The following is a 20,521-nucleotide window of genomic DNA, read 5'->3' on the forward strand; positions in this document are numbered from 1 at the left end:
GATCTCACGTTTCCCTTTTCCCTTCGATTATTTTCCAAAATCAACAATCAAAATCAAAGTACGATTATCCTATCGTTTTTATTCACACAACAACTCCAGATCTTTCATCAAATCGTGTCACGCATGAGTGTTCTTCCACACACAACACACGCACACACACCACGCATGTACACGCCTACCGAGGCGTGCACACACACACACACACGGTCACACTCACACATGCATCAAATTTCACCGATTAATTTCCCCCTTCACTCGATCTAAATGCATGTGGACTCAAGAACACCGATTAATCGGTAGAGGAAGAAAAGATTAATATTAGAAGTACATTTTCTTGCAAAAACAAACGGTAGAAATAAGTAGAATCTTGATTCTTCAATGAATTCTTGAATTGCAGCTTCAATTCTTCTCCAAAAGATGAAGAATTAATGGAGAAAGTAGAAGAAAAATTTGAGAGAGTGGGGAGAGAGATATGTCGAGATTGAGGGAGAGTGGGGAACGGTTTTTGGGGTCTAGGGTTTTGGTCTTCTCTCTTATTTATAGAGTACAAGATATAATATCTTTAATTAAATAAATTAAAGATTTAGGAGAGATTTAGGGGGTTAGGCGTTAAAATAGTTGAGAAATAGGGGGTTTTCGAATTTCAAGCTATTTTAATAGCTTTTGATTTAAATTTGAATATTTCACGGAGTAGAATAAAATATCACGGAGCAAGAATAAAATAAAAATACTCTCCAAATAAATAGGAAAAGTGGCGTGTAGTTTGCCTTTCACAAAAGGAATTTAATTTAAAAATCCTAATTTAATTAGGATATTGTAGGATCTCCTTAGATTTGGCAAGATATGCTAGGATATTTGAATTTATTTATGGAAGAGAATAAACAAGGGATCAAATAAAATAATAAAGTAATCCCTTCTCCCATAAAATAGGATTTTCGAAAAATCCCTCTAGACCAACATAGGGTTTTCGAAATTTTCATGAAATAAAGGAATAATCGGACTTTGGATTTAATTTGGATAATTATCCCAAGCAATAATTAAATCCAAGAAAAATAGGATTTCTTTCCCATAAATAGGAAAGGGTCGAAAATTTCCACATACTTAAATAATGCTCCTATTAAATTCTCACTCATCCCTTAGAATAATATTTCACCACAAATATTATTTCTTCCCACATCAAAATATCCACATTTTCGAAATTCACCTCCACTTCACATTTTCAAACGACTTTGACCATTCCACGGCCACGTCATATTTTCCACAATATTGACTATTCAATAGCCACGTCACATATTTAACAAGTTGACCATTCAACTAAATCTCAACTCAAAAATCGCAATTTAGGTCACATAGCATATTGCAATTAATTCACTCATCAATTTAATTCCACATATCTTAGCATTAAAAGTATTTAATGCAAAATTTCCACGTCACAAAAATTAGGGTTCGAAAAAGCGGGGCGTTACAACTTCAAATAAAAAATACTGATAGAATTTTGGTACGAAGGAACTATGATATTAGTAGATAAAAATAAAAATTTTGAATTAAATAATAAAATACAACTTAGTTGGTAAATTATTAATCAATCTTTAATATTATGTCTGTTCCTAAAAATAGAAATTCTTTCTAAGTTCATTCCCAAAAAATATAAATTTTATAATTTAGGAAATCTCTTTATTTTTAAGAAGGTAGAACTCATTTTCTACTAACATATGTATTTTTCTTTCTATTTTTTTATTTTATCATTTTTTATATTAAACTTATGTCATTTCGAAAGGTTGTATTTTTATAGAATGGATGGAGTAAAAAATAGTAAGATAAATAGTTCAATATTGAGGAAATTAGTTTTTTTATAAAATCCTAGAATAAAAATTTTAAAGTGTTACATGAGGGGCTACGACAAATAGGACTTGTGTACCTAAAACACTCGTGCGTACCTTCCAAAAACAGCTAGGATAATACGGGAACGGGTCCCCTGCTGTGGAGAAATCACAGCAGGGGCTGCTGTGGTGAAGAAACGGCGCCGTATTGTATCAATTACCTCAGCTTTTTGCTTATTCAATTAAGTGGTAGTATAACACCTGATGCGGAAGTATTCCTTATATATTTGATCAATGATTTAAGTATTCCACTAATCTATCCTCCACACCTCCACACTGCTACAAATAAATCAGAATACTGTATTGAAAAAACGACTGTATTGTATCAATGCTTGAAAGCCAATTTATATTAAAATATACCGATCTCAATTATAATATACTAATATTACACTAAAAATTAATTTCAAAACGTTATTAAAAATCCTTTTGTGTTATTCTTTAAATTTTATTTAGTGTAATATTATAATTGAGAGTTAATATTGTAAGTGATTTAAATTAATATTTTTTTTAAAAAATTCTGATCTCATAAATTTTAAAATTGAAATAAAATCATACTCCTACTATCATATTTTTTATTGTATGTACACCTTCCGTCCCAAGGTAGTTAAGTCATATTTTTTTCGGGTTGGTTGTCCCAAAGTAGTTGATTCATTTCCTTTTTTAGAAAAAATTTTATCTTCTCTCGTACTTTACTCTTTTTTCATCTTTCACTTTCTTCACTTTAACATTTAACATATGAATTTTTTAAATCTTGTACCCAAAAAAAAATGTCACAACTACCTTGCGACAGATGGAGTTTCAATTTTGACAATCACAAAACAATTAAAAAATGAATGTTATATTCGAGTCTTTAAGTTGTGAAATTAGTCAGAATTCAACAAAAAAAATTGTGATTTAATATAAATTATCACTAAATTTATATAAAAATTGAGTTTTCAAATAAATTTTTAGTCTAGAACAATTTAGAAATGAAATTAATAATTCCCTTATTGCCTTCAATAAGCTTTATTTAATAGTGATTTTAAATAATATACTGATATTACATTATCTTATAATAGTACTACTAGTTAAATTACTAAAAAATTATATTCAAGAAACTATTACTTATGCTACTCAAGAATCACTATTCAACAAATTATTAAATATTCTGATTTCGAAACTATTACTTATACTACTCAAGAATCACTATTCAACAAATTATTAAATATTCTGATTTCATTTGTAGCGGTGTGGAGGTGTGGATGATATATTAGTGCAATATTTACTTTAATCATTGATCAAATATATAAGCAATACTACTGCCGCATCAAGTATTATACTAGGAGTATCACTTAATTGAATAAGCAAAAAGTTGAGGTAATTGATACAATACGGCGCCGTTTCTTCCCCACAGCAGCCCCTGCTGTGATTTCTCCACAGCAGGGGATCCGTTCCCGGATAATACTCTCTTCGTCCCATAAAAGATGTCACATTTTTCTTTTTACTTTGTCCCACAAAAGATGTCACATTTTTCTTTTTGAAAAAAGTTGTCTCTCACATGAATATAAAAGTTATATTTTTTCTTTCCAATTAACACGCAAAACAAAACCTGCTAAAATCTTGTACTGTCACACATCTTTTGTGGGACGGAGGGAGTATTACAAAATAATCTGTAAAATCTTGAAATGGGTTTAACGGCGGATGCAAGCGCAACGTGGGCGCACAAGATTACCCCACAGCAGATAAGATAGCGCTTCGCAGCTGCGCCCTTGGCTCAAATCAAATTCCGCCGATAAAAACCGCCAAAATGCCCCCACCGCCGCCTCACAACGCCCCTGTAGATGTTATCCGGCGGAGATCGGCGGCACCACCAGCCGCGGCTGACGGAGCCGAGCAGCTACGACGCCTCAACCACTCCCAGAGTCCTCACCGTCCTCTCCTGCGTGCTGGAGAAGCTCGTCGCTCGGAACGATCAATTGAGCGGCGGGAAGAGCCTGAGCGCGTTCCACGGCGTCCGATCGCCGGCGATCGGGCTGGATAAGTACGTGGAGCGGATCTACAAGTACACGAGCTGCAGTCCGTCGTGTTTCGTGGTGGCGTTCGTGTACATCGATCGGCTGCTCCACCGCTATCCGGATTCCCTCGTGGTTTCGCTCAATGTTCATCGCTTGCTCGTCACCAGCGTCATGATTGCTTCCAAAATACTCGACGATGAGTGAGTTTTTCGTATGAGAATTTTACGATAAATCATCAAATTATTAGTAATTTGGTTTTGTGTAATCCATGAAAAATTGGACTCTTACTAATTGATTATAAAACATTAGGTACTTATAATAAATGTATCATATTTGCAGACACTACAACAATGCATTCTACGCTCGAGTTGGAGGGGTGAGCAATCCGGAATTGAATAAACTAGAACTAGAGCTACTCTTTTTGTTAGATTTTGACGTCACTGTCAGCTCTCGAGTCTTTGAGACCTATTGCCAGCACTTGGAGAAGGAGATGCTATGCAGTGGCATCGCCGAGAGGCTGCCGGCCCCGGGGATAACCATCTCCGTTGACGACGTCACCGAGATTCCTGTGGAAGACCCACCAACTCCACCACCCATCTTAGTCGATTCATAGTTACATTTTATTTTGTTTTCTTCTTTTTGCATAATTTGTAAAAAAATATTCCATATGTTTTCAGTTGAGTTGATTAAATTTTATATGTTTCTATCAATATACTACCCCATATGATATTTAATCAAATAAAAGTTGAGTGATGTTCTTCAAACATGTGTATAAATGAAATATTAAGGTTATGAATATTTAGGAAGTATTACTTTTATGAGTAGGAGCTAATTCAATGCGAAATGATAATTCTTAATATGTTTAGAATGTTACAATTATCATATGACTTTTTTTTTAATATTCTCAAGTTTTCGAGTAATACATTGTAGTATGATTTTATAAATTAAAGTAATTTTATTTTAAAACAAGAATTTGTTAAGAATGGAACCACTGCTCTCACACTAATCTGTAAGACTAATTTATACCCACTGCAAGGTCAAAGAATAAACAGCATGGAGTATATGATATTTGACACCAATTCTTCAAAGAGTAGCATTTCATGTTATGAGTATAAAATGTGGTCATACTTGGATTTCCACTTTGAGCTAGTCCTCATTAACTGTTTAATTAGTATAATCAGTTAAGGTTCCCTTATTTATTGGGATTGTGATCAGAGAAAAAAACAAAAACTACATAGAATATATTACTATAATAAAGTAGTATAAACAAAATACTAGTAAATATTTATATCAATTAGAACTTGTGAAAGAGTGACTGGTGATCTCACCAAAGTATATCTAATAAAAGTATTAGTAAAACTATTTTTTTGAGAAAAATTACAAAAGCAAGGTAAACAACTAACAAATTGACCCACTCGATCTGCTCTCCTTCGCCTCTGTGCAATAAATTCTTCAGCTACAGCCTACAAATGCAACTTAGCAAAGAGGGCTTCAATTGGTTTCTGATCAATTGGTAGAGGCAGTGCATAAATCTCCGCGAAATCGTGAATTCGTGATGGCTGATAATTCCAAGGACGATCTTCTGCAGTTGATCAAACGTGTTGGAGCTTTCCTCTCTCACAAGTTTTCCAATTTCCCCCGCGACATGGTGCGTTTTGATGCTCTCTCGTCTAATTTTCATTTTATTGTTTGTTACCCTCCCTGTTTTACCTTGACCCTTTTTTTGCTAATTATCGAGCATCGTTTTGTTTAGTGCTGATTCTTTTAATTTATCGATTTTCACGTACGAATTTGTGGTTTGAGCCATCTTCTTTTGGGGCTATTCTCCAATATTGGATACTGTTGTAAACTAAATGAGGATCACTTAATTTTAATTATATTAAATTAAATGTATTAGAATTCCTGAATTTGGCAGATATTTTTTGGAAACTAAATTTGATAGCTTGAAGAGTGTTTTCATCGATTTATATTAAATTAGGATCAGCTAATTTTTTTATGTATAAAAATGACTAAATTTGATAGCTGGAGGATTGTTATTGATCATCAGTTAATTTTATCATGTACTACTAAAAATGACTAAATTTGATAGCTGGGGGAGTGTTTTTATTATAATTCTTAAAACTGGGAGCTGAGTTATTGCTTTGGAATTGTTTTGGCTGATAAAATATGAGAATGTTTGGCCAAATGATGTCTAATTTGTTGCAGGATTCACGATCAGTTGGGGCCATTGCAGGGCTAACCCTTGCTTTAGTGTTTACTTGGAGATTATTGAGAGTACCTAGTGAACCTCAAAGAAGGCAATCAAAACGGCAAGCTCCTCCAGCAAGTAGTTCTGGTGTTAGTACTGCCGAGACAGTGAATGCTTCGTCCTTGGGGGCTATCAAACCTGCAGATGATTCAAGAAACCAGAATGTTATCGATGAGTTTTTCCAGCCTGTAAAGGTAGGTTTTCTTTACTTTTTTTATGGATAAATAAACAGAGATTTTTAAAGGCCACATCACGGTGAACTCGAACCCGAGGCACACAATCTTTTGTTTATGTGTTGTTTGTAAACAGAAAGAGTGACATTTTTCATCCCACTGCAGCCAACCCTCGGACAGATTGTTAGGCAACGACTGAGTGAAGGAAGGAAGGTAATGATTCGAATGCTATATCATCTGATTTTCGTTGGCAGTGTGACCAATCACTACCCAAATGCAATACCAGGACACATATTCCTGAATCCTGATACAAGAAGAATGCCCTTTTCTGTTCTGTGCATTTGATATTTGTTGTGTGCTTACTGAACTTTCAATCATTGGAGTTTTTTTCTAGTTTTGTATGAGCTTTATCTTTGCCTAATTTATTTATGCTTCTTAAAATATAATCCAAATAGTTTGATATGATGCCTTGGTCCCATGTTAATGAGCCATTAATTTGGGATGATATTTACTAGCATTTTGCTATTTCTATGTTGTATGGTTGATAGATTGTAAAAGTTGAATACAGCTTGATTTTGGACCTTTTTTGGGGGTTACTGAACCTCATAGAAAATAAGATGGACAGACTTTTTGCTAACTTTAAGCCATCAAGAGACTTTGCTAAACTGACTGGGGTAAATTAAGTTACTTGGAGAATTTTATTAGAAAACTTTGAGATGGTCGTACAGCTAAATAAATACTGCCTAACATGTCATTATCATCTATTCAGATGATACTTCATTATAGAGTTAACTAAATGACAGTCTCCTCTTAATAAACTATGGTCTTCGAGACTCATGCCCCATGGCTGAATTGCTGTTGCATTTTTTTTCTGCTAAGGACATGCATACTGTCAATTATCAATCAAGTTTGGTCGTCTTTGTGTGTGTATGTTGTGTCTGAATCAAACAATTTTTGGGGTTATTATAATAAATATGGTGTTAAACTTTTGATTAAGTCAGACACATAATGTGGTTCGGGATTTACTAAATACTCACTCCCATAATCCTATGTAAATCACATTCAACTTTTCTTTCCATCACATGAATTGTGCAGGTAACATGTAGGTTGCTTGGTGTTGTTCTTGAGGAGAGCACTCCTGAGGAACTACAGGTTGTTGCCTTCATCTTCAAGTCTATAACGTGTGAAAATCATGAGTACAAAATTACTGAATCTCACGATTAATGGTTTTTGTTTTCAGAAACAAGCGACTGTAAGATCATCTGTGCTGGAGGTGCTGCTTGAGATCACAAAATTTTGTGATCTTTATCTGATGGAAAGGGTGCTCGACGATGAGAGTGAAGTAAAGCATTATCTTTTCCTTGTTTACCAGTAATTTTTTTTCGTATGATGGAGTCTTTTTTTCAGTTGAATGTTGATTTCGTTATCTGTGATAAGTGAAGAACTTCAACCTCTTGCAATCCATCATGTTGATTTACATCTCACTCTTCATGTTTGTTATGGTGTCACTGGAATCATATATTTGTTCCCAGCTTATGCTTTGTGCTCTTACATCAGATTTGGATGTACTCTTTGTCTCTTCCCGAAACATTTATTTATGGGGTTTTCTTACTATGAAATTTTTACCAGTTTCTGTTATTAATCACTTGAATTTAGTTTCACCCACTTGCTAGATTATATGATGCTTATCTATTCACATCAGAAAATTACTATCTTTTATCTATAATCTGGTCGTCTGAAACAATCTCTATATATTTGGTTTACTCGTTATGGGTTCAAATTGTTGACTACATGAACAAACAATAAGGCTTCTTATTTTTGAATTTTGATAAAAACGTTTTTATTCTAACTTTCAGAAAAGAGAAAACATAAAACATAAAACATAAACATAAAACAAAAAAAGTCCTTTTTCAATAATTTTTTATTGAGGCATTTTAGTAGCTTTGCCTCGTGTAGTCAACCATCTTAACTAGAAGAGAAACAATCTCGTCAATCCTATATAAATGGGGAACAAATCACCATGACTCAAAATTTTGTGTGTTGGTCATTTGTCATTATGTGGCGTATATTTCATTTTATGTGTTTTCTATATGGCGCAATTTACTCCAGGATCATCAATTAGTTTTTTGTCATTGCAGAAGAAAGTCCTTGTGGCACTGGAAGATGCTGGGGTTTTTACATCAGGTGGCTTAGTCAAAGATAAGGTAATTGTGGGCTTTCAGTTATTTTTCTTTTTATATATTGATCCTCTGTGTTATAATCTGGAGACTACTTGATTTAGTGGATTGTCTTTTGGAAGAATCAACATTGGAAGCTGTCAGTTGAAAAATATGTTATGCGCTTATGTAGCTAAGGAAAATTAATGTGCATTCTACGTGCATTACATTATTGTTAAAAACTTCCCTGTTCTGATTGTAAGCTGACTTTGACTATTGTAGTTAGAAAATATGTTACATTTTTTCATCTGCCTAGTGCCTACATGTTGCTTTAACTTCAGTGAGCTTGCAGGTTCTTTTCTGCGGCACGGAGAATGGACGAACATCTTTTGTCAGGCAATTAGAACCAGATTGGCACATTGACTCAAATCCTGAAATCACTACCCAGTTAGCTGTATGTTCTAACCCCTCCTTATCTTTTGTTATCTTCTGTTCTATTTAACATAAAATAAGTATTTAATGAAAGCGGAAGATGTAAATCCATGAGCAAATACAAAGTCGAAACATGTCCTAGTTGCTTGACCTCCTTTTATTGATCAGTCTAAAGTAATCTGAGTTTCTTGGAATAAGTTAATTAATCAGTTTTGAGTTTTCATCTAAGTTTAATGGAGAAAGGTTATATCTTGTACAATTGTTTTCCTAAGTGTGGAGGGTTGACTATCTGTTGTCTTGTCTGCGGACATTGTGTTTTTCTTTCTGGTATGTGAGCCGTGTCTTCTGCTACTTTTATGCTTCATCAATCATGCCCCCACTTGTTTTTTTTTTTGTAGTAGTGTTTCACATCATAGCTTGAAACTGATCGTCTTCAGTATCATTTTTCAGAGATTCATAAAATATCAGCTTCACATCTCATCTGTGAAGCTCGAGCGACCTGCCTCTAATGTCTTTACAGCGCCATCCTTGGAACAATTCTTTGGATGTGTTTAATGTGCAATATAAGGTATTGTTATCTATTTACTGTTATCCTCGCTCTGGGTTCGATGGCAGTTACATTGTTTGTTGATCACCTGCAGTTGCTGGATCCGGACGGGTGACATTTAATTAAGTAATAGAAGCGACGCACCTTATGATACAAACAAGTCCAGAACTTCACCAAAAACTTATTCTTTTTGTCCACAAAGCCTTCAGAAAATTTGTCTCTGTACTTCTATACAGTGTATATTATTTTTAGAAATAACTTTGTCTAGTTGGAAATTTCAACCTTATAACAGTGTAAGCCATTAGGATTTAACCCCTGTTGTATTTCGTGTCACCATCACTTATACCCATTCTGATTGGGGCTGTTTCATGGAGAGGTGAAACCCAAAGTCCTCGTCTGATGCAGCAGGAAAGATCAACACCTGTTCTCTGCCATGAGCAAGATCAGCACAAGCGGTTAGAAAGCGTGTTCCCAGGTTATGTTTTTGTTGAAATTTATACGACTCATGTCCCGTTTCCATTTGTTTGCTTGAGATGGGCCGTTATCGACTTTCTTGCTGCTGGTATGTGAATGCCCTTGTAGCATCGAATTGGGAGGTAAACTTGGTTGAAGTTTGAATGTTAAATGTTGCTTGACTCAACTGCTGTTTTTATATTAATGGTGGTTGCATGAGTTGTTTTTTCCCGCATTTTGTTTTGCATTATACTTACTATATACATACTTGTTGGGATTGTTATTATCTCAAATTAAGAAGTATTTTGTTGTTCGAAAATTTTGATATGATAATTATGGTATGTATTACATTTTGAATTTTGGCTAAAATTAAAGTTTGAGCTATAGTTTTAGAATAAAATACTACTCCCTCTGTCCCACATTAGGAGTGCTATTTATATGGCACGGATTATAAGAAATTGGTGGAGTGTGTAATTAATGAAGTGAGATGGTGGAGTGTGTACTTAATGAAGTGAGATAGTGGATTGAGAAGGTGAAGTGTGTAATAAATGAAGTAAGATGATGTCGTGTGTAATAAATGAAGTGAGTTGGTTGAAAGTGAGTCCTTTTTTGACTTTTTGGTTTTTTATTTATGTTTTGGTTTATTTTAATATAGATAATGACATTTTGATGTAATTTTGATAAATAATGGGGTAAAGTGTATGACCAAATATGGAAAATTCTAAATGTGATTCTTAAACTGAGACGGAGGGAGTATAAATTTTACTATGAGGTGGTCTATCATTGGGAATTCTTGCTGTGAGATCGTTTTAGTGTGAGATGGTCTATAGATTCAAACATGAGCAATGACCTAGTATTTGTAACACAAATACATTCAAATTATAATGTTTAAAGGCAGTGTCACGGAGAATTCGGAACCCGAATTCGGGAATTTTGGCCTCACCTCTGTACTGCCTGGCAAACTTGACACAGAAGGGAGCAACAAGTGGACTTCCTAGGTAAAGTGTATAACATTCGATATTTAATACAGTATTGAATACCCCTACCAAATATAATCCAACTCTTCAACACATCTTATTGAGAGTATAAAATTGTTCATGTGCATGCTGTTTATTTGTAACTACTCCGCCTCACTATAACTAATGCGTATTCCTTTTTGAGTCGTCTCATTATAAGTGACATATTTCTTGTTGTGGCATAAAAAAACAACATACACACTCCCTCTCTTACTTTATCATTTCTTCTACTTTTTCTCTCCTACTATTTGTTATGTTTCTCTATGGGACCGAACTTTAGCATACAAAATTTACAAAACGGAATACTTATTAAACAAGTTATTTGATGTCACTAGATAGTGATAATGGTATCTTTCTTACAAATTCTAAATTATGATTTTGAGCGTTAGATTTCAAGATTCGATATCAATAGATGAAAAAAAATGTCAACACAACGTCAATCGGTTGACAATGTTGAAATTGTGTTGACATTATTTGTCATCCGTTGACACCAACTCTTGAAATTAACAGTCTAGATCATAGTTTATAATTTTTATAATATAAAATTTGCATATAATTACATCGTCTATATTAATTTTGGTTGAACACATAAACATTCAAGAATAATGATTCAAATCAACTAATTGTAGCACAGTTAGCAACGCGAAGTTGTGGTTATCTTGAGAATCACGGGTTCAAACCCCGCCATTTGCAGGGAGACTTTCGTTCTTAATATGCAAACCCCATCGAGTATGAATCTAATTCTGACTGTGCGGATTCCGGAAAGCATGTGGTAAAAAACCAAAATTTCAATTTATTTTAACGTATGTCTCCTTTTAAATATAGTACTGCACAATGGTAAAACTTGGTAAATGGAATAAGATGAATATTATTTTAAAATAGAATCAATCTAATTCAGATGTTGGTTAGAGATTTGATTCTGATTTATATTTTCTTTTCTTTTATCCCAAAATTGAAAAACCCCTTGCACCTTATGTACGGATTAAACCGACTGAGTTGTCCAAACCACCTCGTCGCCGTAGCCAGCACCGCCATCGCCGCCAGCACCAATTCGAAACGGTTGCTCCGCCTCAATCCACAGCTCAGATCCATCGCCCTCTCTAGCCGCCGCGTGATGGACCCTCCGTCTCCCGCGGCGACAGCCGGGATCGGCGATTTTGTGAACGTCGACAAAGAGGGTAAGATCCCCGGCGAAGACGACGAGGCTCTGCCTCATAATCAGAGCTCGATTAGTGACAGTTACAACGGCTATGAGAGGAGAATTCTGCCGCCGGAGCTCTCCAAGAGTGTGGCTACGCTCACGTGCGATTCGGCTGCGGACGGCGGCGTCTGCGATGTGTATTTGGTCGGAACCGCTCACGTTTCTACGGTAACAGTTTTAAAAATTTCATGATTTTGCAGTAGTTAAACTAATCTGATTGTTTTACTTTTTCCAATTGTTTTTTCTCAATTTGATTACTGCTGGGAATTTTTTACTTAATGTCGGATAGAAATCTTTATTGAATCACAATATCAAGTTAATTGTTCCAATTGTTTTTTCCTCCTTTTGATTACTGCTGGGAATTTTGTTGCTGATTGTTGGGATATAAATTGTTAGTAGTATCTTTTTTTAGGGTAAAGAAAGCAGGCTTAGCCTGAGTTGAATATTAAGACCTGATGGTGCATTTTTCCGATTGTTTTCTTTTTTGATGCTGATTGCTGGGGTAAAAATTGATGTTAAATCACAGTTAACTTAAGTTAATTGTTCTTTCATTTTCAGGAATCTTGCGAAGAAGTTCAGGCTGTGATAGATTTCTTGAAACCACAGGTACTTTACTATTGACATTTAGAAGCCACTACTTGATACATTGAATTACATTGTCCTAGTCAAGAAATGTAATTTTAGGTTTGGCCAAATTACCCAGGAAAATCATGAAATTTGATCAAATTCTAGTCACTTCCGCAAGTTTGAAATCAATCGCTAATTTCATCACTTTGACATTTTTCGCAATTGACCCATGGCAAAAACTTTTGGTGGCCTATACATCATTTTAATATATTTAATACACTACTTATTTTAGAAAGGAAGATGGAATTTCAATTTGGGTGGAAGTAGTTTCAATGTCGTTTGAGTGGCCAATGTTTTGTCTCCATTGTTTTTACTGATTGCCACAATTTACATGATTTTCCCAAAATCTGAAGTCATGGGACAATTGCGAAAAAATGTGAAAGTCATGATAAAAGGGGGCTGATTTTTAAACATGCGGGGCTAATTTTTAAATTTGCGAGGCTGGCCATAATTTGACAAAATTTCATGTTTTTTCCAGCAATTTGTCCTTATAGATATTATTCCTCATTTTTTTCACTCTACTAAATAGCCATCTTATGTTTATGCATCTATCACAGGTTGTCTTTTTGGAGCTGTGCTCTAGCCGTGTTGCTATTCTTACACCTCAAAACTTCAAGGTTGGCCTGTATTTGTATTCTTTTCTCTAAAATTAATTGGTTTACATTTTAGTGTTAGTGATTAGTTAGGAATAATCAAGAAATGATAGCACTGGAGCCACACAGTATGCTTTTGCTCAGTTTCTTGAAGATGTGATTTAGAACTGGTTGCATCTTTACTCTCTATGAATTTAATGTAATACGGCTCAAGATTGGTCTGAGAAGATAATTAGCACTATGAATTCTTTTGAACTTTGTTTCAACTCCTAGATGCCACTTAATAAGGTCGCTGAAATCGACTTGGCGCCTTTATTCTCCATTATGTATTCATGAGAGATTCAAAGGAAAATGTTCACGAGTTTGTTTGAGGGTGTTCAAGGCATGTGTGAAGTCATTGGGAAACTATTTCTTTTGTGTAGTTGTCCTTGAGGAGTTGTCATAGTTGTTCTAGGGATTCTTTGTAAGCATTTATCAAGTGCTTCAAGTGGCATACTAGGCATGTGTGTATCTCGTCGTACCGAGGCTCATATCAGCAGACTTGTGATACTGAAATAAATATAGAAAAGGAGAGGACCAGGTTATTTTGAGAATTATACGTCAAATTTGATTTTCAAAACAGCAACTAATGATCTTTGACTTGCTATGAACACTTCCCTATCTGACTTTGTAATAAGATACCCAATACTGGTTATTTGGAATGCTCATTGTCAACTGGAATTCATATATAAGCCACGCTTTGCAGGTGCCAACCACGGGAGAAATGGTGGACATGTGGAAGAAAAATCAAAATCTTTTTGGGATACTTTACAGCTGGTTTCTTGCTAAGGCATGATCCTATTTGTCATTTTGCTCACTCTTTTTGACTTGTTCAACATACTCCACATAAATTTGGCAACTTTATGGTATCTTCCGTAATCTGTCATTTTCTAGGTTGCTAGTCAACTTGAAGTTCTGCCTGGTGCAGAGTTTCGGGTGGCATATGAAGAAGCCATGAAATATGGCGGCAAAGTTATACTAGGCGATCGACCTGTCCAGGTACTTTTCTTCTTGTTTTTACTAGTATTATAAAGTAAGATAGAATCCAATTGGGCAAATTGGCTGCTGCTTCTTCCTCCATTTATTAGTAGCAGCAAGTTTCGTCCTCCTTTCAATTTACCATAGGCAAAAAATTTGTGCACAGATTATTTAAGCTCTTTCTGCCTTTCGAGTTACTAGTTTTTTCTTCTTTGGTAGATTACGTTGCGGAGAACATGGGCCAAGATGCCTCTTTGGCACAAGATAAAATTACTGTACTCCTTGCTGTTTCAAGCAGTGTTCTTGCCAAGCCCAGAAGATCTTGCGAAGGCGGTAGAGTCTCACTGTATAGATAGGAATGACATTATCTGGGGAAACGAGTTTGAATGATTTTAAAAGGTGTATTTTCCCTTTGTGTAGCTGAAGGAAATGGATGATGCTGACATGCTAACTCTAGTAATTCAGGAGATGAGCAAGAAGTTTCCCAGTCTAATGGAAACCCTTGTCCGTGAGCGCGACCAGTTAGGCTTCTGATACTTTGTAGTAATTCTTACCATCCTTGTAACATTGCACGTGCTGATTGTTTTCATTCCATATATAGATATATGTCGGCCATGTTGCTTAAAGTAGCTCGTGAGCATAATTCAGTGGTAGCCGTTGTGGGAAAGGGCCACTTACCGGGAATCCAGAAGAACTGGGAACAGCCTGTTGAGGTAAAGATTTCGCCCGACTGTTGTATCTCGGTTCCATGTTGTTGATTTGTAACTTTATGCTCTTGAATGTTTCAGCTGAAGCAACTTCTGAACATACCAATTGAAAAAAGGTCGATTTCAGTGGTGAAGATACTTAGTACTGTTGGAGTAACAGTTGCTGGGGTTGCTATAATTTCTGGCATTTATCTCTCCATCAAGAAATAGCATATCATTCGAATGGTTTAATCTCTACACATTCAGTGTTTTCAATTTTGGAATCAGAAGTAACCTTTTTCTGCTAACCATATTTGTTTTTTCATTATAGTTTGGTTTATTACAAATATGCCCATGTTCATGAAAGCAAAGCAATGGCATGGACCTTTTATTATACTCTTACCCATAAATAGATGATAGATGATAATAAATTTTAGTCTGAGCTTCGAAGGCAAGCAGCTGTATTTCTTTGTCATAATTTTAAAGTAACTAAAAAAGGTTTCACATTTCCTCCCATAAAGTACATAGAAACTGCTGTTTTTCCATGTAAATAGCACCACAAATAGTAACTTTGGCTTTGCATAAACTCAAATAAAAGAAGACAAGGATAATCAAATAAAAAACAAATTTGTATAATGGCATTGAGGTTTAGGGAATAAGAGAATAATAAGATTTGAAGTGTATTTTCTTCTAAATTGATTACCATAGATTTGAATCTTCAATAAATCAAGCCTTCTACTAGTACAAGAATAAAATCATTAAAAGAATACTTCTTATTTTCGAATCTCCAGCTAGAAAAAATATTTGTGACAACATTTACCACTTATTTATACACATTCGTATGAAACCTATAGAATTTATGGAACTCTTGAATACAAAAAGCTATATGCAAAGAGCAATTGTCAATTTTTCCATGGTTGGATCACGCTGAGCACTATAATAGCTACGATTACTAAGAGAAGTATAATGGCAAAGCACATGCATTTTCTCGAGCTCTTCTGCAGCCTTCTCGCATTCTGAAGCGCAGTCGTCCCCGACTGGACGTGCTCGACTGCATTCGTCACCTAAACGAGAGCCTCGTCAACAAAAATATATCCTTTTTTAATCTTCTATACCCCAATTTAACATCGTTGCGAGTTTGAGAAAAACAAACCTGACTTTCGATGTTGTCCAAAATGTCTCCTTGAGCTTCGACTAGCACGGCCATATCAAGGTAGATCTGCAAAGAGAGATCAAGGGGTATCAAGAATCTTGGTACGTGATCCAATGGATTGCCATATTATGTACCTGATGAAGGTCGAGGAGCTTCTTCTCGATCTCCTTTACAGCGTCGTGCCTCTCCTGAATCTCCTCCAAAGTGTTCATCACCTAGATTTCGTGACATATAATATACTGTCAAGCAATCCCGGATTTTACGACTAAGGAGTTTCGTGGTTGTAAATCATAGCTAAAAAAAAAAGTACCTGGCCTCGTCCGGATTCTTGCATCGCTTGCTGGAATATCTGTTCACTGTTTCCGGTTTCAATGAGATTATTGATGGTCTGTTAGTCATGGAGGTCCAAAGTGAATATCTTGGACAGGGTGCAGATTTTGGGTGATGCATTGTAAGGAACGCTTACCTCTTCATCTGGTCGACTTCCAGTAACTGAACGTCCACAGCGAGCATTAGATTAAAAATAAATGAAACAAATATTGAAAGAAATACTCCCTCCGTCCCTTAAAAATGTGCACTTATTATATGACCTGTTATTACTCGTCTCTCAACAACCTCACGATATTCCTCTTCAATCCTCTGTCTCAAAGTCTGTTCAGACAAACATAACATCTCAAAAGTCTATGAATTCTTGAAGCAGAAATTAGGATCAATGGGGCTGGAGACAGACCTGAAACTCTGTCACGAGGTCTCTAAATTTCTTCGTCAAGGAACTGCAGGGAACGAGTCATTGTTAAGCTACTCGTACCAAACATAAAGAAGGAAAAAGCAGTAGATGTTTAGACTTGTACACGCACTTTGTCAAGTTCGTTCTTGACCTATCAATGGCCGTCCCCTTTCCACAACCAGGCTTCTGTCGATTAGCTATGTTCTGAGAACAATTCGGAGGAATCAGTTCATGTCACTATGATAAAGATATGCATAAACCGAAGAGAGAGGGAGAGGTCTGAATAATACATCTTTGTTTAGTGCCTCGATTTTCACTTTAATACCGCGTGCTATCTTTCCCACTTCACCAACGTCTTTCTCCATGCGCTTCCTGATAGCTGGATCGAATAAAATGTGCTACAATAGTAAAACTAGAAAGAAAAAAACATCTTTTTTCCCAATTCTGTTAAAAGGCGTTATGAACTGCACCTTTCATCGAAGATGCTTTGGTAACTGATTTTGACTCCTCGTTGGCTTCCTGACAAAAGGATGGCATCATGGCATGTATGAAAATGAAAACAAATATGACTAATTTTGTCTTTACTTATCTTAACAACAGATCATTTTTGTTTTTGACATAATAGGCTAATAGAAGTTTAAGATAACACAAAACACATTTCCCTTGCTACTGTCGTCTACAAACGAAACTACATCATCAACAACAGTTGTTTAAGACAAACACATAACACGTTGTTCCTTGCAAATGTCGTCTAAAAATGAAATCCTGTACACATACCTTGAGGTTCTGTAGCAAAACAGAGAGCTTGTCCACCTGCTTCTCAACCTCTTGTATCTGCCAACAACAATAAAGATGAAAAGTTACGAGGATTAAGTAAGGGAAACGAACATATGCATGACTGCTTAATTTCTGTCGCACCTGCTTGTTGAAAGATTCCAAGGACAGATCCGAGCTACTCCTAGTAAATCGAGGGCCCATCTCTATATCAGGCTCTCGTGATGTGTTGCCTTTGGTATCTTCAACGAACGAGTCCTGAAATGCACTCAAAACTTGAATTTAAGAATCATGTTTTGTGACAAGATTCATACCTATTGATAAGGTAAAATGGTTTGATGTTGATTATATGTTATGCAATAAGACACATAAGTTAGCTGGTAACAAGGGAACATTTTAGTAGCTAGATTCTTTTTTTCCAATAAAAACTTTGTATTTTCTTTTTGAGATTTTTCCTTGTAACATTTCAGGAAAAGCACTACTACTTTATACAAAAAAAATTCTAGTAACTAGATTCTGGTTTTCAGTATAAAAACACAGTAGTATTTGTCACTTATTCAAATACAACTACCATAACACAAAAAACATGCTAGTATTTCGCAACTGAAAACATAGTGTTTCTCATTTACTCCAACAATCCTTCTACCATCATTTTCAAGAAATGAACAACTACTATATAAAACTGTCAAATTATCAATATTTCAAGCCACGGAAAACATTTCTTCTAATAACCACGAATTCAAAATTTAAAGAAATAACCATTGAATCTGAAAGGAGTTTGTACCTCAAGAATTCACCATGATAGATTTTACAGAAACACAAATTTACAAGGATCTTATTTCATAACCAAGTTAGATTTTAAAAACAAAAAACACACAAAAATTTCACATCAATAGCATGATCATGCAAACAAACCTTGAAAAAAAAAGTAATAAACGTTTTTCAAGACCAAACTAACTGAAATAACCAACCCAAGAAGAATCATAAAAATCAATTCTTGACTACTACTCAATCAACAACAAAAATACAAAATTAGCAGGCAAAAACAAACAACATGGGACTTCCACTAAATCGACAAAATGGAAACACTAACCGTGAGAAGATCGTTCATCTTCAAAAAAGCTAAAGAGAAAAGCTTTTGTTCAAGTGAATTAAGAAGAAATTGTGGGATTTTTCAGAAACTGTTTGCTGAATTTTGTTTGATTATTTGGTGCACGAAGATGAAATTGAAGAGGCAATCAAAGTTGGAAATGATAGGCATAGGCGTTACGATCAACAATTAACAGTAAATTACTAGTGTTTAGTCAAAATCAAAGTTGGAACCAAATTAAAGACTAATCTCCATTGAATATTTGCGACCCAAACAACAGTCGTGACGCCACAACGCGCCACGTCAACACTTGTTGAATTTGTTTCTTTGATTAGTCTTAATAGACTATGGTATATGATGATAAGATAAAGACACAGGATAAAAATCACATTCTACTATTATATTATGGTGGTACAAGATTATTATATAAATTCTTGCTTTTCAAATATTTTAGATTATCTTTTTAGAGCGACTTAAACGTTTACTAAATTGTAGTCTTGGAAAACTTAATCTTTTTTATTTTCATGACAATTTTAGATTTATAGGCTGTAGGATCTACTCTCTTAATGTACATGCCCAAAGTTTTGAGCCATTTAAAGTGGGTATAGGCAATATTTTTTATGTTTTTAATAGGGATAAATTGTTTTTACCTTATTATCTCCCCTTTAATATTTGCATGAAAGTCAACATGCAATAAATGTTCATTTAAAGCATAATAAAAGGTTTATTATCTGATTAATGACCAAAACTGTATTTATATTCATTTTTTGAACATACATAAACTTTTCATATGAAACGGGATATTTTAAAAATATATATGGGCTATGAATATACAAACGCATTAGAGCCCAATTAATTCATTGACCCATTTAGAATACTCAAAATGGCAAAACCGCATAATAGGAGTACTAATTTAATTGGGTTAAGAGTATCTTCAATGCCTCGGACTAGTGTTCGCTCTAATAGTCGCCATATTACTTTCTTAGTCTGACCTTTCCTTCTGCAGTGGTTCGAACTAATGTCCATCCTATCAATTAATTTTTTTTTTTATTTTCAATATAATTAAAATGTGACATAGTCAAGTGTTTAATTGCCCGTGTTCATATTAATAATCGAGTGAAAATCACTTTTACTATCAAATTTAAAAGGAGAAAAAAAAGGAGAATTCATTGCTTGCGGGATAAGAGCTTGAGATTAGATATTGCTATGAGTCTATTACTAATCGTTTAGCTGAGACACATTGTGCAATGAATTAAAGACAATACCTTAGTGAAATCACCTAACAAACTAAGCAAAAGGAAAATTCTGATAACGTATAACAAAGAATCAAATATGCAACCCTCTTTTCCATCGATCCTAATTAATTAGCACTCTTACTTACTCCCTCCGTCCCTCTAGGAGTTCCGATCACTTTTGCACACCCGTTTGTAAATATCATAATAAATAGTTAAAGTGGAGAAATTGTAAAGTAAAAGAGAGAATAATGTTGAGAAGAACATTATTTTATCTCTTACTTTACCATTTCTCCACTTTAACTATTTACTAGTATGATTTTTACAAAACGGGTGTGCAAAAGTGATCGGAACTCCTAAAGTGGGACGGAGGGAGTATTATTTAACTCACCAATTCATTCACATTTTATTATGAAATTAATACATAAAAATAGAATCCGCCTTTCATAAACTTTTTCCTCTCACTTTCTATTATATTTCTTAAAACCCGTGCCAAATCAATCAGTGACAATTAATGAAGGA

At 34.9% G+C, this 20,521-nt stretch overlaps 4 protein-coding genes across 5 annotated transcripts; 3 read left to right on the top strand and 1 right to left on the bottom strand.

Annotated features, from left to right (window-relative positions):
- The first annotated feature begins 3,632 nt into the window (after positions 1-3,632).
- Positions 3,633-4,584, top strand: LOC125196338 (cyclin-U1-1-like). Its single transcript, XM_048094827.1, has 2 exons — positions 3,633-4,074; positions 4,214-4,584. The coding sequence occupies exons 1-2, from the start codon at positions 3,701-3,703 to the stop codon at positions 4,485-4,487; spliced, it is 648 nt and encodes a 215-aa protein (XP_047950784.1). The 5' UTR covers positions 3,633-3,700; the 3' UTR covers positions 4,488-4,584.
- A 670-nt stretch (positions 4,585-5,254) lies between these two features.
- LOC125194043 (peroxisome biogenesis protein 22-like) lies at positions 5,255-10,102 on the top strand. Its single transcript, XM_048092045.1, has 9 exons — positions 5,255-5,522; positions 6,080-6,316; positions 6,461-6,508; positions 7,391-7,447; positions 7,536-7,637; positions 8,434-8,499; positions 8,804-8,905; positions 9,334-9,451; positions 9,525-10,102. The coding sequence occupies exons 1-8, from the start codon at positions 5,430-5,432 to the stop codon at positions 9,436-9,438; spliced, it is 810 nt and encodes a 269-aa protein (XP_047948002.1). The 5' UTR covers positions 5,255-5,429; the 3' UTR covers positions 9,439-9,451; positions 9,525-10,102.
- A 1,730-nt stretch (positions 10,103-11,832) lies between these two features.
- Positions 11,833-15,331, top strand: LOC125194042 (traB domain-containing protein). Its single transcript, XM_048092044.1, has 9 exons — positions 11,833-12,268; positions 12,659-12,706; positions 13,285-13,344; positions 14,066-14,149; positions 14,254-14,358; positions 14,557-14,670; positions 14,758-14,858; positions 14,939-15,050; positions 15,126-15,331. Exons 1-9 carry the CDS (start codon positions 11,873-11,875, stop codon positions 15,252-15,254), a joined length of 1,149 nt encoding a protein of 382 aa, XP_047948001.1. The 5' UTR covers positions 11,833-11,872; the 3' UTR covers positions 15,255-15,331.
- Positions 15,332-15,773: 442 nt separating this feature from the next.
- Positions 15,774-18,984, bottom strand: LOC125196317 (syntaxin-132-like). Of its 2 annotated transcripts, none has more exons than XM_048094785.1 (13): positions 18,771-18,984; positions 17,822-17,935; positions 17,681-17,737; positions 17,374-17,422; positions 17,194-17,282; positions 17,034-17,107; positions 16,907-16,949; positions 16,767-16,827; positions 16,643-16,668; positions 16,487-16,564; positions 16,311-16,391; positions 16,177-16,242; positions 15,774-16,087 (listed from the first exon to the last, which is right to left on the bottom strand). In XM_048094785.1, exons 1-13 carry the CDS (start codon positions 18,786-18,788, stop codon positions 15,926-15,928), a joined length of 918 nt encoding a protein of 305 aa, XP_047950742.1. In that variant the 5' UTR covers positions 18,789-18,984; the 3' UTR covers positions 15,774-15,925. The 2 variants fall into 2 exon arrangements, with proteins under 2 accessions (XP_047950742.1, XP_047950743.1); XM_048094786.1 differs by having other exon boundaries at positions 15,979-16,099.
- Between the last annotated feature and the right edge of the window lie 1,537 nt (positions 18,985-20,521).

Source organism: Salvia hispanica, chromosome 6, assembly GCF_023119035.1.
Source record: "Salvia hispanica cultivar TCC Black 2014 chromosome 6, UniMelb_Shisp_WGS_1.0, whole genome shotgun sequence".
Taxonomy (NCBI): Eukaryota; Viridiplantae; Streptophyta; class Magnoliopsida; order Lamiales; family Lamiaceae; genus Salvia; species Salvia hispanica.

What these genes read in the sequence shown, in the direction of transcription:
- LOC125196338 (XM_048094827.1), top strand. Translation starts at nt 3,701, where the DNA reads ATGTTATCCGGCGGAGATCGGCGGCACCACCAGCCGCGGCTGACGGAG. An exon ending in TCCAAAATACTCGACGATGA is followed by an intron (nt 4,075 to 4,213) that starts GTGAGTTTTTCG and finishes TCATATTTGCAG; the next exon opens with ACACTACAACAATGCATTCT.
- LOC125194043 (XM_048092045.1), top strand. Translation starts at nt 5,430, where the DNA reads ATGGCTGATAATTCCAAGGACGATCTTCTGCAGTTGATCAAACGTGTT. An exon ending in TGCTCGACGATGAGAGTGAA is followed by an intron (nt 7,638 to 8,433) that starts GTAAAGCATTAT and finishes TTGTCATTGCAG; the next exon opens with AAGAAAGTCCTTGTGGCACT. An exon ending in GTGGCTTAGTCAAAGATAAG is followed by an intron (nt 8,500 to 8,803) that starts GTAATTGTGGGC and finishes GTGAGCTTGCAG; the next exon opens with GTTCTTTTCTGCGGCACGGA.
- LOC125194042 (XM_048092044.1), top strand. Translation starts at nt 11,873, where the DNA reads ATGTACGGATTAAACCGACTGAGTTGTCCAAACCACCTCGTCGCCGTA. An exon ending in GAACCGCTCACGTTTCTACG is followed by an intron (nt 12,269 to 12,658) that starts GTAACAGTTTTA and finishes TTTCATTTTCAG; the next exon opens with GAATCTTGCGAAGAAGTTCA. An exon ending in TAGATTTCTTGAAACCACAG is followed by an intron (nt 12,707 to 13,284) that starts GTACTTTACTAT and finishes CATCTATCACAG; the next exon opens with GTTGTCTTTTTGGAGCTGTG.
- LOC125196317 (XM_048094785.1), bottom strand. An exon ending in TGGAATCTTTCAACAAGCAG is followed by an intron (nt 17,738 to 17,821) that starts GTGCGACAGAAA and finishes TGTTGTTGGCAG; the next exon opens with ATACAAGAGGTTGAGAAGCA. An exon ending in AGCTCCTCGACCTTCATCAG is followed by an intron (nt 16,243 to 16,310) that starts GTACATAATATG and finishes CTCTCTTTGCAG; the next exon opens with ATCTACCTTGATATGGCCGT.